At 53.8% G+C, this 17,344-nt stretch overlaps 1 protein-coding gene across 12 annotated transcripts in view; it reads left to right on the plus strand.

The window, feature by feature from the left end:
* BICRA (BRD4 interacting chromatin remodeling complex associated protein) overlaps positions 1-17,344 on the plus strand; it is a 99,020-nt gene that overhangs the window by 73,586 nt on the left and 8,090 nt on the right. For 7 of the 12 annotated variants that reach the window (XM_035287419.3, XM_035287421.3, XM_078360245.1 and 4 more), the window contains 3 exons: positions 2,390-4,345; positions 5,019-5,195; positions 16,615-17,226. In XM_035287419.3, coding sequence (XP_035143310.1) covers positions 2,390-4,345; positions 5,019-5,195; positions 16,615-17,226 — 2,745 coding nt within the window. The remainder of the gene's footprint in view (positions 1-2,389; positions 4,346-5,018; positions 5,196-16,614; positions 17,227-17,344) is intronic. The other 5 variants (XM_035287422.3, XM_078360243.1, XM_035287425.3 and 2 more) reach the window with 3 other exon arrangements.

Genomic DNA, 17,344 nt, shown 5'->3' on the forward strand with positions numbered 1-17,344 from the left:
GGCGAGGAAACGTAATAATTTGTATAACCTTGATGCATTTGCAGGCCCAGTAACAGCAGTGATCCTGTTGTTGTGATCACACTTGTTACCGTTACCATCATTTTCACATACCCTGAGGTCCGTGGTCAGGTTCTGAACACTCTCTGAAGGTGACGTCAGTGAATTTTCATAGGCACATCCCAGGGCGCAGGTTCGCTGTGGCACATAAGAGATGAGGGGGTCACAGTGGCCTGCCTGGTCCTCAGTCTGTCGGAGGCCGAGCCAGAGCCCCGTCTGCCTGCTGCTCCCTCCACCCACCGCTGGTTGACCCAGGCAGTACTCTCACCTGTGGCATGAGGAAGGGACCAGCACCTGCCTCATGGGACTCACCAAAAACGACAGCATGGACAGTAGTAATGACAGTGCTGATGATAGATGATGCTTCTCGTGGCAGGTGCTACTGTGAGGCCTCTGTGGATTTACTGAGAATCTTGGAAGCTGCGGGTTTTGATGGGTTATCTGGGCAGGCACTGGTGGAGATGAACTGGTGGATGGCACCGTATCGCCAGGCGCGGTGGCTAACGCCTGTAATCCCAGCACTTTGGGAGGCCGAGGTGGGCAGATCACGAGGTCAGGAGATCGAGATCCTCCTGGCCAACATGGTGAAACCCCATCTCTACTAAAAATACAAAAAATTAGCCAGGCGTGGTGGCACGTGCCGGTAGTCCCAGATTCTCGGGAGGCTGAGACAGGAGAATCGCTTGAACCCGGGAGGCAGAGATTGCGGTGAGCGGAGATTGCGCCACAGCACTCCAGCCTGGATGACAGAGCGCGACTCCGTCACAAAACAAACAAACTGCTGTATCATAAGTATTGTTTGTGGGGCTTTCTACACATGTGCAAGCGGTCATTTTTCCATGCGTGTGCTGGGTTGCAGTTCAGGAGAGTGTGAAAAGCACTTAAAAAGCATTGAGCTCACAGTGCGGTTGGCATGAAGGCTCACAAATGGGAGCCCTCACTGCTGACGTGAGCTTGATGCCACCAGAACTGCGACCACTTGTCGGAAACCTTTAGGGCCAGGCGTGTTTCAGAATTTCGAATTTCTCAAATTCTGGAAAAGCAGTACCAGGTGTGTGTTGTGTGTGTAATGTCACAGGCTTGCCTCTTGGTGGCCAGACCTACGAAGCCACATCGTGTGGGTAGATGGATCCCACCCAAAGTGCCATGTCGGTTCTAGTCAGGTTTTGCTGCCAAAAGAGCTATGAAAACAGTCCCAGCTCTTAGACCTTTTCAGGTTTTGTAATTACGGATAAGTGTTGTAGGCCCGTATGACCATTTAAACAGTAGTTGCTCGTTTTTATTTATTTCTGTTTTGTTTTTTTGAGATGGAGTCTCGCTCTGTCGCCCAGGCTGGAGTGCAGGGGCAGGATCTCAGCTCATTACAGCGTCCACCTCCCGGGTTCAAGCCATTCTCCTGCCTCAGCCTCCCAAGTAGCTGGGGCTGCAGGTGTGAGCCACCATGCCCAGCTAGTTTTTGTATTTTTAGTAGAGGCAGGGTTTCATCATGTTGGCCAGGCTGGTCTCAAACTCCTGGCCTCAAGTGATCTGCCTGCCTCAGCCTCCCAAAGTCCTGCCTCAGTCACCGTGCCTGGACTTTCTTTTTGGTTTTTGAGACAGAATCTTTACTCTTGTCACTTAGGCTGGAGTGCAGTGGCATAATCATAGCTCACTTAGCCTCGAACTCCTGGGCTTAAGCAATCCTCTCACCTCAGGCTCCCGAAGTGCTAAGATTACAGGCGTGAGTCACTGTACCTGGCCAACAATAGTTTTTTAAATGACATTTTACTGATGAGTACAGATGGAGAAACTGAGGTCAGATCAAGCCCTAGGTTACACAGCTAGGCCTTAGCAGAGCTGGGATTTGATCCCGGGTCCAGCCACTTGAAGATGGAATGTTCTTTTTTCTTTTTTTCTTTCTTTATTTTTTTTTTTGTAGACAGGGGCTAGCCCTGTCGCCCAGGCTGGAGGATCACGGTGCGCTCCTAGCTCCACTATGCAACCTCAAAATCCTGGGCTCGAGTGATCCTCCCACCTCAGCCTCCCAAGTAGCAAGGACCGCAGGCACATGCTACCACGCCTGCCTAATTTTTCTTTTTGTTTTAAATTTTTTTATGGGGACAGGGATTCACTGTGTTGCCCAGGCTGGTCTCAAACGTCTGGGCTCAAGCCATCTTCCTATCTCAGTTTTCCAAAGTGCTGAGATTACAAGCGCTAGCCACCCTGCCAGGCAGGAATGTTCTTTCTTGACCATGGCTGCCCTGTCACCTGAGCATTCTTTGCCGCAGCGGTGGCCTGAGCCTAGCCCCTTGCTAACCTCAGCTCTTTCCTTCCCACCTTTCGTGGCCTCCAGCTCCACGTGCAAGAAGCTTCTGGCAACCACCTGAACCCAGAGCCCAACCAGCCAGCCCCCAGTGTGGACCTAGACTTCCTGGAAGATGACATCCTGGGCTCTCCTGCGACAGGGGGCGGCGGCGGGGGCGGTGGGGGCGCTGACCAGCCCTGTGACATCCTCCAGCAGAGCCTCCAAGAAGCCAACATCACGGAGCAGACGCTGGAGGCTGAGGCTGAGCTGGACCTGGGTCCCTTCCAGCTGCCCACCCTGCAGCCTGCAGATGGCGGGGCAGGCCCGACAGGTGCTGGAGGGGCAGCGGCTGTGGCTGCGGGGCCCCAGGCCCTCTTCCCGGGCAGCACTGACCTCCTGGGGCTGCAGGCCCCCCCTACTGTGCTGACCCACCAGGCCCTGGTGCCGCCCCAGGACGTGGTCAACAAGGCCCTGAGCGTCCAGCCCTTCCTGCAGCCTGTGGGCCTGGGCAACGTGACCCTACAGCCCATCCCGGGCCTCCAGGGCCTGCCTAATGGCAGCCCTGGGGGTGCCACGGCAGCCACGCTGGGCCTGGCGCCCATCCAGGTGGTGGGCCAGCCTGTCATGGCGCTCAACACGCCCACCTCCCAGCTCCTGGCCAAGCAGGTGCCCGTCAGCGGCTACCTGGCCTCGGCGGCCGGCCCCTCAGAGCCCGTGACCCTGGCGTCAGCCGGCGTTTCACCGCAGGGGGCTGGCCTGGTCATCCAGAAGAACCTCCCTGCTGCCGTGGCCACCACGCTTAATGGGAACTCTGTGTTCGGAGGCGCGGGGGCCGCCTCAGTGTCCAGTGGGGCACCCACGGGACAGCCGCTGGCGGTGGCCCCCGGCCTGGGTTCCTCACCACTGGTCCCAGCGCCCAACGTGATCCTGCATCGCACGCCCACGCCCATCCAGCCCAAGCCCGCGGGGGTGCTACCCCCCAAGCTCTACCAGCTGACACCCAAGCCGTTCACGCCCGCGGGCGCCACGCTCACCATCCAGGGCGAGCCGGGGGCGCTCCCGCAGCAGCCCAAGGCTCCTCAGAACCTGACGTTCATGGCGGCGGGGAAGGCAGGCCAGAACGTGGTGCTGTCGGGCTTCCCCGCGCCCGCACTGCAGGCGAACGTCTTCAAGCAGCCGCCGGCCACCACCACTGGTGCTGCCCCGCCGCAGCCCCCCGGGGCCCTGAGCAAGCCCATGAGCGTCCACCTCCTGAACCAAGGCAGCAGCATCGTCATCCCCGCCCAGCACATGCTGCCGGGCCAGAACCAGTTCCTGCTGCCCGGCGCACCCGCGGTCCAGCTACCGCAGTCTCTCTCAGCCCTGCCGGCCAACGTGGGCGGGCAGATCCTGGCAGCCGCTGCCCCCCACACGGGAGGACAGCTCATCGCAAACCCCATCCTCACCAACCAGAACCTGGCAGGCCCGCTGAGCCTGGGCCCCGTGTTGGCCCCCCACTCCGGGGCTCACAGCGCACACATCCTCTCCGCCGCCCCCATCCAGGTGGGCCAGCCTGCGCTCTTCCAGATGCCCGTGTCGCTGGCCGCGGGCAGCCTGCCGACACAGAGCCAGCCAGCACCCACTGGGCCAGCTGCCACCACAGTCCTCCAGGGGGTCACCCTGCCTCCCAGCGCCGTGGCCATGCTCAACACCCCTGACGGCCTGGTGCAGCCGACTACCCCTGCTGCCGCCACCGGGGAGGCCGCGCCGGTCCTCACGGTGCAGCCTGCCCCCCAGGCGCCCCCCGCGGTCAGCACACCCTTGCCCCTGGGTCTCCAGCAGCCGCAGGCGCAGCAGCCTCCGCAGGCCCCCACCCCACAGGCCGCCGCCCCGCCTCAGGCCACAACCCCCCAGCCCAGCCCCGGCCTGGCATCTAGCCCAGAGAAGATCGTCCTGGGGCAGCCGCCCTCTGCCGCCCCCACGGCCATCCTCACTCAGGACTCCCTGCAGATGTTCCTGCCCCAGGTAAGCAGGATGGGGCAGGGGAGCAAGTGCCAGAGGAGGCAGTGGGTTTGGGAGGAGGAAGGGCCCTGGGGAGAGGGGCCAAGATTCAAAAGTGGATGGCACTGTGGCAGCCAAGGGGGAGGGTCTCAGTCATGGCACAGGTGGCCGCTAAGAGGAGGCCAGATGGCCGAGGGCCTTGGCCTAACTGGCAGGAAGATGGATTGGCAGGCAGGCTGGCTGACTGACAGACGAGGGGCAGGACAACTCATTAGTCAGCTGGAGGGACCGTTGGACGGACAGACAGAGAGGGACAGCAGACTGACAGATAGGGGGAGGGACTGGGGACTGACTGACAGAGAAGGGCAGGCCCTGGCTGGCCTGCTGACAGGCAAGGAAGGAAAGGGATCTCAGAGAGGAAGTGGACAAGTTGGGGATGGACAGACAGGCAGGTGGGGCAGGAGAGAGGCAGGGCAAGGTGGAGCTGGCAGAGGGGCTGACGGGAGCTCAGAATGGAGCGGGCGGCCTGGGTTCCGGCCTCCGTGGCCTCTGTGCCTGGCACTTACTCGCCCACCTGGCTGCCTACCACCCCGTCCTCTGGAGCCCTGGGAACATCAGCAGGGGCAGGGGTCTCAGGTGGGGAGGTCGAGGGCCCATAGGGGCAGCTTTCTGACCCTGTGTGGGCTGCCCGTTGCAGGAGAGGAGCCAGCAGCCCCTCTCCGCAGAGGGCCCCCACCTCTCCGTGCCTGCCTCGGTCATAGTCAGCGCCCCGCCTCCCGCCCAAGACCCAGCCCCGGCCACCCCGGTCGCCAAAGGAGCTGGCCTCGGCCATCAGGCTCCCGACGGCCAGGCTTCCCCGGCTCCGGCCCCCCAGGTAGAGGGACCCCAGCAGCCTATGTCCGCAGCACAGACCCAGCCTCGCCCCTCCTGCCCGCTCTCCCGCTCCTCGCTCTCCGCCCTGCCTGCGTCTCTGTCCTGCTGATGTGGAACACAGAGCTCTCCTTCACCCCCCAAGTATTTCCCCAGTGTTTCCCAGCAGTCATGGTTGCCTGAGACCAGGGCCGGCCCTGGGGGAGCCCATACTCTGCAGGAATACAAGACACACTGTTATTTCTTGAAATTCTAGTTGTCACTTCTGAATATGTGATACATTCAGATAATTCACATTTCAGAAGGTACAGAAAGGTGCACAGGGGAAAGCCCGCCTCTCCTGAACCGGAGGTCCCTGTCCTTCCACGGTGGTCTCTCGAATTTGTTCTGGACAAATGCGATAAGGGAATCAAATATGGATTATTGCGTTCAGTTTTTACAAAAAGGGTGTACCATCCTCTGCCTGCAGTATTGTATCTTTTATTATTTAAAAAAATTGATCTTGGAGACCATTCTTCATTCTCTCTTTTTTTTTTTTTTTTTGAGACGGAGTTTCACTCCATTGCCCAGGCTGGAGTGCAGTGGCATGATCTCAGCTCACTGTAGCCTCCACCTCCCAGGTTCAAGTTTTCTCCTGCCTTAGCCTCCCAAGTAGCTGGGACTACAGGTGCCTGCCACTATGCCAGGCTAATTTTTGTATTTTTAGTAGAAAGGGGGTTTCACCATGTTGCCCAGTCTGGTCTCGAACTCCTGACCTCAAGTGATCCACCTGCCTTGGCCTCCCAAAGTGCTAGGATTACAGGCTTGAGCCGCGGTATCTGGCCCCATTCTTCATGCTCTTATGTGACTGTGTAGTATTTCACTGTGGGCGTGTGCTGTATTTATTTAGCCAATCTAAATTGTTGTTGGGCTTTTAGGTCACTTCTGATCCGTAGCTATTAGGAACCAGGCTACAGAGAAAGTCTGTATGTATGTTGTTTTGTGGGATAAGTTCTTCAAAAGGAATTTGCTGGCTCTAAAGGTGTAGCATTTTTATCTCTGACAGATACGGCAGTTACCCCCGCCCCTGTGGAGTATAAATGGGTTTAAAATCTTTATCAGCAATCTGTGATTGTGCCTCCTTCACCACTGGCTCACCGTTGAACTTGGCTAGTCTAGGTGGATGAATGATTGTATCGGGTTTGTTTGTTTGTTTTGAGATGGAGTCTTGCTCTTCTGCCAGGCTGGAGTACAGTGGTGCGATCTCAGCTCACTGCAACCTCCACCTCCCGGGTTCAAGATTCTCCTGCCTCAGCCTCCCGAGTAGCTGGGATTACAGGCACTCACGCCACGTGCCTAGCTAACTTTTTGTATTTTCAGTAGAGACGGGGCTTCACCGTGTTAGTCAGAATGGTCTCTTATCTCCTCACTTCATGATCTGCCTGCCTCGGCCTCCCAGAGTGCTGGGATTCTGGGCGTGAGCCACCACAGGCAGCCTAGCACTCTCCTCTAAACCTCACACTCCCCACCAGGTCGGTGGTATCATCTCATTTTGCAGGTGAGGAAATAGAGGCACAGGGAGATTAATTTGATTGCCAAGGTTATCCAGCTGGCAAATGCTAGGGCCTGGCTTAAAACTCAGAGCTTGAGAAAGCCAGACCTGGGTGTGGATCCAGCTATGCTTGGCGGAACTCTCTGAGGCATGGTTTATGCATGTAAAATGGGAATAAGACCAGTGACCTCACACAACGGCGCTGCACGGAGCTGGCGTCGGTGAAGAGTGTGCAGTTGCAGCAGTGATGCTATAGCTCAGCTTCCTTTCTTGGAGACAGGGTCTGGCTCTGTGGCCCAGGCCAGAGTGCGGTTCAGTCTCTGCTCCTGCAGCCTCCCATGCTCAAATTATCTTCCCACCTCAGCCCCTGAAGTAGGTGGGACTACAGGTGCGTGCCACAACGCCCAGCTAATTTTTTTTTTTTTGAGAGGGAGAGATGGGGTCTCACTATGTTGTCCAGGCTGATCTCAAACTCCAGGGCTCAGTAATCCTCCCAACTTGGCCTCTCACAGGGCTGGGATTACAGGGGTGAGCCACTGTGCCTAACTATGTGGATGACCTTTGAGAAGGAAGGTTAGCCGATTCTTTGGGGACACACACACAAGCAGGGAGGCACAAGGTAGGGCCCTCCACAGTAGCTGTACCTGCAGCAGTGCCCCGCGTGACAGAAGGTGGTCGGTGAATGTTTGCCGGTTAGGCAAGCGGACGGACAGATGGATGGCTGAACGGACGGACAGATGGATGGCTTGGGTGGGTATGTGACTGGGTGATCAGCCGAGTGTGTCCTGGCGAGGACAGGATCATCCAGATTGGGAACTGCTATCCTGTGCACATGCAGGAATGCGTGGAATAGCAGTTCTCAATCTGGGGGACTGTTGTCGTTAGTAAGAACAGCGGTTCCCTTACTGTCCGAACTCCACCCCCTGCACTCGGAACTCTGTGCTCTCTGGGCCCAGGTGGATTTGACAGCATGTGTGTGCACATTTGTGTGTGTGTGTGCATGCTCACACGTTTACATTTTCCCTCCGTGTTAACACAAACAGAAGCACGAAGACAACGGCCTGCGTCTGGCTTTGCTTACGTAGCAGCATATCTTGGAGCACTGGCTCTCAGACCTGTTTTTCGCTGGACACACCACCTGGGATAAGAATTCTTTATTTTGGCTGGGCGCGGTGGCTCAAGCCTATAATCCCAGCACTTTGGGAGGCCAAGGCGGGAGGATCACGAGGTCAGCAGTTCAAGACCAGACTGGCTAATGGTAAAACCCTATCTCTACTAAAAAATACAAAAATTAGCTGGGCATGGTGGCTCGTGCCTGTAATCCCAGCTACTTGGGAGGCTGAGGTAAAAAGAATTTCTTTCTTTTTTTTTTTTATTTTTTTAAAACTGTCACCCAGGCTGGAGTGCAATGGCGTGATCTCGGCTCACTGCAGCCTCCACCTCTCAGGTTCAAGTGATTCTCCTGCTTCAGCCTTCTGAGTAGCTGGAACTATAGGCGTGCACCACCACATGCAGCTAATTTTTGTGTTTTTAGTAGAGACGAGCTTTTTTTTGGCCAGGCCGGTCTTGAATTCCTGACTTCAGGTGATCTACCCGTCTCAGCCTCCCAAATTCTGGGATTACAGGGGTGAGCCACTGTGCCTAGCATGAGAACTCCATTGTATGTCGACACGCAGGACCTGCATACATATATGTATTTGTATATATATACACATATTGCTGAAATACAAGTGTCATGAACTAACACCTATCATTACAATGTGTGATACACATCAATATTTTCTACTCTGTTTCCACTGGTGTTTTTTTGGGTGGGGGGGATGGAGTCTCCCTCCCTCTGTCACCCAGGCTGGAGTGCAGTGGCACAATCTCAACTTACTGTAAACTCCACCTCCCAGGTCCAAGTGATTCTCCTGCCTCAGCTTCTCAAGTAGCTGGGATTACAGGCACACGCCACCACACCAAGCTTATTTTTGTACCTTTAGTAGAGACAGGGTTTCACCATGTTGCCCAGAGTGGTCTCGAACTCCTGACCTCAGGTGATCACCTTGGCCTCCCAGAGTGCTGAGATTACAGGCGTGAGTCACCTCGCTCAGACTCCACTGGTCACAACCCCCTAAGGTGACTGGAGCCATTACTAGTGGGTACTGCGTGCAGGGATTTTTTTCTTTTTTCTTTTTCTTTTTCTTTTTTTTTTTGTAAACACTGTCTGGGAATGGTTGTGATGTGGCAATTAGGACTTGGCCACTTGCAGGCTGTGTGAGCAGCTTGCGTCTCTGTTAGGCTATCGTGTCTTTGCCTGCAGAATGAGAATGATAGGAACAGCGGCTACTTTGTAGAGCTGTGAGAGTTAAATGAACTAATATCTGTAAATTGATAGATGTATATTATTAGAGTGTTTGAGAACAGAGTTGAGCATTTTGAAAGAGCACTGCAGGGAACGAAGCCTGGCAAACTTTGCTTTTGCTTATTTGATTTTTATTCACTTGTTTATTTTTCCAGGCAACTTTCTATAAAGAGGCAAGAGTAAACGTTTCAGGCTTTTGTGGGCCATATGGTCTCTGTCATTATAGTGCAAAAGCAGCCACAGACTGTATGTAAATGAATGAGCACGGGAGTGTTCCAATAAAACTTTATTTAAGGACTCTGAAATTTGAATTTCATGTAATTTTCGCAAGTCACAAAATAGTATTCTTCTTACAATTTTTTTTCTTCAACGATTTAAAAATGTAAAAGCTATTCTTAGCTCCTGGGCTGTAGTTTGCATCTTTCTTTTGATATCTTTATTGTGTTCTGTGATGTGGACACACCATGATTTCTTTATTCAGTCCCCTTTTCAGGAATACTTCAGCGGGGTTATTTGTCATCATTTACAACCAACACTCCTATAAGATATTCTTGGATGAGCATGGCGGCTCATACCTGTAATCCTAGCACTTTGGGAGGTCGAGGCAGGCGATCACTTGAAGTCGGGAGTTTGAGACCAGCCTGGCCAACATGGTGAAACCCTGTCTCTATTAAAAATACAAAAATTAGGGCCGGGCGTGGTGGCTCAAGCCTGTAATCCCAGCACTTTGGGAGGCCGAGGCGGGTGGGTCACGAGGTCAAGAGATCGAGACCATCCTCGTCAACATGGTAAAACCCCGTCTCTATTAAAAATACAAAAAATTAGTGGGGCATGGTGGCGTGTGCCTATAATCCCAGCTACTCAGGAGGCTGAGGCAGGAGAATTGCCTGAACCCAGGAGGTGGAGGTTGCAGTGAGCCAAGATCGTGCCATTGCACTCCAGCCTGGGTAACAAGAGTGAAACTCCATCTCTTAAAAAAACAAAAACAAAAACAAAAATTAGCTGGGTGTGGTGACAGGGATCTATAATCCCAGCTACTTCAGAGGCTGAGGTAGGAGAATCACTTGAACCTGGGAAGCAGAGGTTGTACTGAGCTGAGATTGCACCACTGCACTCCAGCCTGGGCGACAGAGTGAGACTCCGCCTCAAAAAAAAAAAATTCTTGCACCCATGCTTCGCATACAGGTGTGAAAATACTTGTAGGGTAAATTTCTAGAAATAGAATTGCCAGATGCAAAGGATAAGCTTTCCAACCGTTTTATGGAAAGTGCTAAACCTTTTCGAAAAGGTTCATGCCGGCGACGGCTTTGCTTGGTCATGCAGCTTTACTGACGTGCCAGATTCGCAGCCCGCCTGCTCTTTGCCAGGCTGGAAAGTGACACACGCCCTGTGTTTTCTCTAACGGTGTGTGAAGCTGAGCATCTTGCCTCTCCACGGGGGGCTCTTGCGATCTCTTGTAAGCTGGGCGCGGTGCCTCATGCCTGTAGTCCCAGCTACTCAGGAGAGGCTGAGGCAGGAGGATTACTTGAGCCCAGGAGTTTGAGGCCAGCCGGGGCAACATAGCAAGATGTCATTTCTGAAAAAAAGAAAGAGAAAGAGGGAGGGAGAGGGAGGGAGGGAGGGAGGGAGGAAATCTCTTCGTGAACAGTCCACTCATTCGGTAGCTTTTTTGCTTTGGGAGGCTAAGGTGGGGGGATCACTTGAGGCCAGCAGTTGAAGACCCAATAATAATAATGATAATTTTATGCTCATTTAGAGAATGTAGAAAATACAGAAAAGAACAAAGAAGACGCCAGGCGCGGTGGCTCATGTCTGTAATCCCAGCACAAGAGATTGAGACTATCCTGGACAACATAGTGAAACCCCATCTCTACTAAAATACAAAAATTAGCTGGGCGTGGTGGCGCACGCCTGTAGTCCCAGCTACTCGAGAGGCTCAGGCAGGAGAATCACTTGAACCTGGGAGGCAGAGGTTGCAGTGAGCCACCTTTGCAGAGGTCACACCACTGCACTCCAGCCTGGCACCTGGCGACAGAGTGAGACTCTGTGTCAAAAAAATAAAAAAGAACAAAGAAGAAAAATATGTCACATGTAATTGTGCAAGCAGCTGGTAAAAATTCTTTTTTTTTTTTTTCGTTTTTTCTTGTGTTTTGTTTTGTTTTTTGTTTTCGAGACAGAGTCTCTCTCTGTCACCCAGGCTGGAGGGCAGTGGCATGATCTCTGCGTACTGCAACCTTCGCCTCTGGGATTGAGGCAATTCTCTGGCCTCAGCCTCCCAAGGAACTTGGATCACAGGCATACGCCACCATGCCCGGCCAACTTTTGTATTTTCAAAGAGACAAGATTTTACCATGTTGGCCAGGTTGGTTTTGGACTCCTGACCTCAAGTGATCCACCACCTCGGCCTTCCAAAGTGCTGGGATTACAGGCTTGAGCCACCGCGCCCGGCCTATCTTTGTTTTTCCTAATATAAATATTGTAGAAGAAGCAACATTTGGGTATGGAGTTTGTGTTTAGCCCCCTGCCCCCGCCACCCCGATTTTATTTAAAACATTTTTTAGGTCGGACGCAGTTGCTTACGCCTGTAATCCTAGCACTTTGGGAGGCCGAGGCGGGTGGATCACGAGGTCAAGAGACTGAGACCATCCTGGTCAACATGGTGAAACCCAGTCTCTACTAAAAATACAAAAAAAAAAATTAGCTGGGCATGGTGGTGTGTGCCTGTAATCCCAGCTACTCGGGAGGCTGAGGCAGGAGAATTGCCTGAACCCAGGAGGCGGAGGTTGCGGTGAGCCGAGATCGCACCATTGCACTCCTCCAGTCGGGGTAACAAGAGCGAAACTCCGTCTCAAAAAAAAAAAAAAAAAAAAAAAAATTTAAATACGGTATTTTATTCACATGGTACAATGATCAAAAAAAAATTTTTTTTTAACTTTTTTTGTTTTTAGAGACAGATTCTTGCTCTGTTGCCCGGCCTGGAGTGTAGTGGTACAAACACAGCTACACAATTCCCTACTGCCTCAAATTTCTGGGCTCAAGCAGTCTTCCTGCCTCAGCCTCCTGTGTACCTGGATCAACAGGTGTGCACCACCATGCCTGGCTAATTTTTTTTTATTTTTGTAGCGATGAGATCTTGCTCTATTGGCCAGGCCGGTCTTGAATTCCTGGGCTCAAGCAGTCCTCCTGCCTTAGCCTTCCAGAGTTCTCGGGTTACAGGCATGAGCCGCGGAACCTGGCCTAATTTTTTTTTTCTCTTTTTGAGACGGAGTCTTGCTCTGTCGTCCGGGGTGGAGTGCAGTGGCAAGATCTCGGCTCACTGCAACCTCCACTTCCCAGGTTCAAGCAGTTCTTCTGCCTCCACCTCTGGAGTAGATGGGATTACAGGCACATACCACCAAGCCCAGCTAATTTTTCTATTTTTAGTAGAGACGGGGTTTCACCGTGTTGGCCAGGCTGGTCTTGACCTCCCAACCTCAGGTGATCTGCCTGCCTTAGCCTCCCAAAGTACTGGGATTACAGGTGTGAGCCACCGCGCCTGGCCACCTGGCCTGATTTTTGTATCCCTTTATAGTTCTTTGTATATATACAACCCAGTGCAAATATGGGTTTACATTTCTCTCCCATTTGTACCCAAAAGGGAGCTCATTATGAACTCACTGTGGCAGTAACAGAGAATTTGCTTGTTCGCTGTGGTAGTCTTGAAGTATCCTTTGTACAGAAGAGCCACAGTTCACATGCCCAGGAAATGCCATATTGATGCACGTCAGACCACATCCAGATTTTGGCATTCTACACAAATCCACGGCAAATAACCTGTTCACCTGTTTTATTTTTGTTTTTGAGACAGAGTTTCACTCTTTTTGCCCAGGCTGGAGTGCAGTGGCACGATCTCGGCTCACTGCAACCTCTGCCTCCCAGGTTCAAGCAGTTCTCCTGCCTCAGCCTTCCAAGTAGCTGGGATTACAGGCACACACTACCATGCTCAGCTGGTTTTTGTATTTTTAGTACAGACTGGGTTTCACCATGTTGGCCAGGCTGGTCTCGAACTCCTGACCTCAGGTGATCTGCCCGCCTCAGCCTCCCAAAGTGCTGGGATTACAGGTGTGAGCCCATGTGCAGGTCTGTTTACTTCCTGGAAGCCTGTCTGCTGGACTAAAGCTAATGTGCATTTATAATTTGGATAGCTACAGCTCAATTGCATTCCTCTGGAGTTGTAGCAAATTGTGCCAGTTTAGACCTCCCGGGTAGTATATGCAAGTGTCTTTACTAGACATAGGGTTTATTCCTAATGTGATGGGTGAAAAACAGTACCCCAGTGTGAAAAATAGTGCCCTAGTGTGCGTTTTGCTGTGCATTTCTCTTATTTCAAGTAGGTTGAGCAGCTCTGAAAATACTTAAGCCTTCTGTGTTTCCTTTTCTGTGCACTGTCTGGTCATATTTTTTGCCCCTTTTTCTCACCTGTTGTAATTCTTAGTGATTTCTAGAGGCTCTTTATATATGAGAGAGGTTAACTTTGTGCCAGGAGTTGCAAGTATTTTCCCCAGCAAGTCATTTGGCGTATGACTTAAGTTGTGGGGGGTGTGTGTGTGTGTGTGTGTGTGCACTTTTAATGAGAATGAGATTAAAATTTTTTAATGTTTTAGCATCTTTAAGCTTTTTATATTTAAATGACTTCAAATACATAAAAAGTTTCAGGACTAGTACAAAGAGCTCACGGGAGTTCTTTACTCCTTAACAAGACGTGTTACTTATCTATTGCTATGCAGTAAATTACCCCCAAACTCAGCAGCTTAAAACAGCAGGCATTCACCTATCTCACACGGTCTCCAAGCATCAGGAAGCCGGAAGTTAGGAGGTTCTAGCTCTGGATCTTCCATGAGGTTATAGTCATGATGTCAGCTGGGGCTGTGGTCCTCTGAAGGTCCCACTGATCCCACACTCACTTGTGTGGCTGTTGTCAGGAGGCCTCAGTTATACCCTATGAGGGCTCTCCAAGGGGAAGCACATGACATGGAGAGGTTGGCTTCCTGCAAAGTGAGTGACCCAATAGAAACAGATGAGAAGGATCAGGATGGGAGCTGCAGGCTTTTTATAACTAATCTTGGAGGTGTCATGTGATCACTTCCACCAAATTTTGTTGGCTGCAAAGACCAGCAGTGGGAGGGGATTGAATACAGGGAGGTGGGGATTGGTGGTGGCTGCCGCACACACGTACCCATGGTCAGCCTTTTGCTGCATTTGCCTTGACCTTAGTGCCCTTGTTCTGTGTACATTTTTGTCTGAATCAGTTGAGAGTAAGTTGCAGTCATCATAACCATTTGCCCCTTAAATCTGTTCATTTATTTTTGAGTGAGTCTTGCTCTGTCACCCAGGGTGGAGTGCAGTGGTACAATCTTGGCTCACTGTAATCTCTGCCTCCTGGGTTCAAGAAATTCTCCTGTCTCAGCCTCCAGAGTAGCTGGGATTATAGGTGCCCACCACCATGCCTAGCTAATTTTGGGGTTTTTAGTAGAGATAAGGTTTTACCATGTTTACCAGGTTGGTCTTGAACTCCTGGGCTCCAGTGAGCCTCTGTGGCCAGCCTACCCCTGTTTTAGTGAATATTTCAGCCCTTGAGAACAAGGACATTCTCTTGACCATCATGCAGTGAAGAAATAAAGTAGACAGCATAGACACGGGACTGTTGTGAAATCCACTGTCCATAAACCGATTTAGCTAGTTGCCCAGGGATCCTGTAATGTATTCCTGTCGGTTTTCACGTAGTATCAGAGTGCCGCTATGTGCGGGACACCCCCTGAGCCCTTAGAACCTGTCGAGTGGGCCAGCTCTCTTCCCCTGCTCACTCAGCGACGCACCTGCCATTGGTCATCTGAGTCATTTCCCCTTTTCCTCTATTGTAAATACTCCCACAGTGGGTATCTCCATGAGTGAGTACTTCAATACTCTTTATCACAGATTCCTGGAGGGGGAATTTCCAGGTCACAGTCCTGACCCTGTCAAGAGTCCCCAGACCAAGCTGCCTCCCAGCGGGACTGTCCAGGGGGCATCCCAACCAGCTGCACACAGAGCCAGGGGCTGCCCCTCTGATCCCTTCTTAGAGGTGGCAAACCGTTCAGATGTCTGGATTGATTGATTGATTGGGTCGGTTTGGTTCTTTAATTGCCAGAAGTTACTCAGGGCCCAGCTTGGAAGGGATGCTGGAAGGGCCCTAGGACTTAGAGGCCGAAGCTGGTGGTGAGTCTGATGTCATGCTGAGATCCCTAGCTTTGGAGTGTGGGGATGCTGGCTGTCCTGGCCGGGTCCCCAGAGCCCTCTGAGCCTGGGCTCCGTCAGCTTTGAGAAACCACTCAGAAGTCACTGAGTTGTGTAAAGGCTTCAGTTCCACCTTCCCCTGCCTGGAGGGTCTGGACCAGTTTTGGCTCCTTGGCCTCAGTGTCTCATCTGTGAAATGGGTCCAATGTTGCCACTGCTCTCAGGGCTAGGGAGAGATCACACAAATGGGTGTGAGAGGCCAGCCATCCGTGTTAGATCAGCATGAGCTGTTACTAGGGTGTAGATTCTGTGACAGTAAGCGTCGCAGTGCCAGCCCAGTGTTGGGTACAGAGCTGGTGCCCACTGGCTACACAGCAGCTGCTCTGGTTATGATTTTTTGGAGGAGGGTTCAGAGGAGCAAGGTGCTCTGTCTCAGACAAGCTTCAGGCAAGGTGGGTGTGCGTGTGTGGTGGAAGTAACCCCAGATCGCGTGAGCTTGCAGGCACAGGCTTCGGCAGAGTCTGGTGCATCGCGCACAGGCACGCACGCCTGTACTTGCAAGCTCATGTGGTGGCCGGGTAGGCCTGTAGCCATGGCCATACGCACACAGAGGCGGGGGCCCAGGACATATAGAAGGGGGCCCAGGCCTTCCCGTGCCGTGTCCAGAGGTCCACACATGGCTGTGAACCCAGGCCTGGCCCTGTCCCCTCAGTGGCCATCTGTATCCTTGGCAGCCCCCATTCTGTGGCCATCAGCCCTGAGCCACGGTACACAGCATCACGCTGGTGTCTCTCTGCCTTGACTTGGCTGGAGGGGCGGGCGGGGGCTGGCAGCTGGGATGCTGCCCCGCCTGCCCTCCTTCCCCGCTGCTGTGCTCGCCGCCGCCCGCCTGGCCCTCCTGCCTCCTGCTGGGCAGCGGGTATGGTGCCCCTGCTGCCGCCGCCACGCTGCCTCTGCTTCCTCCGCTGCTGCCACCCCAACCCCGCAGGGCTCGCCTTCGTCCGGGGAACTGCTGGGGTGGGGGAGGAATGGGGCAGACAAGGAGGGTGAGATCCGAGGCCAGAGAAATGTGGAGGAGCTGGGTTGCGGGACAGAGATGGGGGCAGGTGGGGTGCACCATGGGGTGAGAGAGGGAGGGAAGGGCAGCCGTAATGGGGCCCCCCTCTCAGGACGGGGTGGGCTAGGAAGGGGGCTTCTGGTGGGGATGGCTGGGGTGCCCAGTGTCTTGGGGCAGTGGGAACCATGGTTGGTTCTGACCCTTGCGCCTCCCCTCTCCCTCCCTCCCCTGCCCAGATCCCAGCAGCGGCTCCACTGAAGGGCCCAGGCCCCTCTTCGTCCCCGTCACTACCTCACCAGGCCCCTCTGGGGGACAGCCCCCACCTACCCTCCCCACACCCTGCTCGGCCCCCTTCCCGTCCACCCTCCCGGCCCCAGAGCGTGTCCCGCCCTCCCTCGGAGCCAGCCCTGCACCCTTGCCCTCCACCCCAGGCCCCCCCCACTCTGCCTGGCATCTTTGTCATCCAGAACCAGCTGGGCGTTCCCCCACCTGCTAGCAACTCGGCCCCTACTGCTCCAGGTCCACCCCAGCCACCTCTCCGCCCCCAATCCCAGCCGCCTGAGGGACCGCTGCCTCCAGCCCCCCACCTCCCTCCATCCTCCACATCTTCCACCGTGGCCGCCTCCTCGGAGACATCCACCAGGTTGCCAGCCCCTGTGCCATCTGACTTCCAGCTCCAGTTCACACCCAGCCAGGTGCCCCACAAGTCCCCCACCCCCCCTCCAACCCTCCACCTGGTCCCTGAGCCAGCAGTGCCCCCCCCACCACCTCCTCGGACCTTCCAGATGGTGACCACCCCCTTCCCAGCGCTGCCCCAGCCGAAGGCTCTTCTCGAGAGATTTCACCAGGTAATGGGAGGCAGGGACCGCCCACCCCACCAGCCCCCCATCCCACCCCCTCAATCTGATGGGGGTCCCCCCACCTCACGGCTCTGTGTTCCTCCCCAGCCCTGCTGCCTCTGGACAC

The sequence above is a fragment of the Callithrix jacchus genome, chromosome 22, assembly GCF_049354715.1.
Source record: "Callithrix jacchus isolate 240 chromosome 22, calJac240_pri, whole genome shotgun sequence".
In the NCBI taxonomy this organism is placed as follows: domain Eukaryota; kingdom Metazoa; phylum Chordata; class Mammalia; order Primates; family Cebidae; genus Callithrix; species Callithrix jacchus.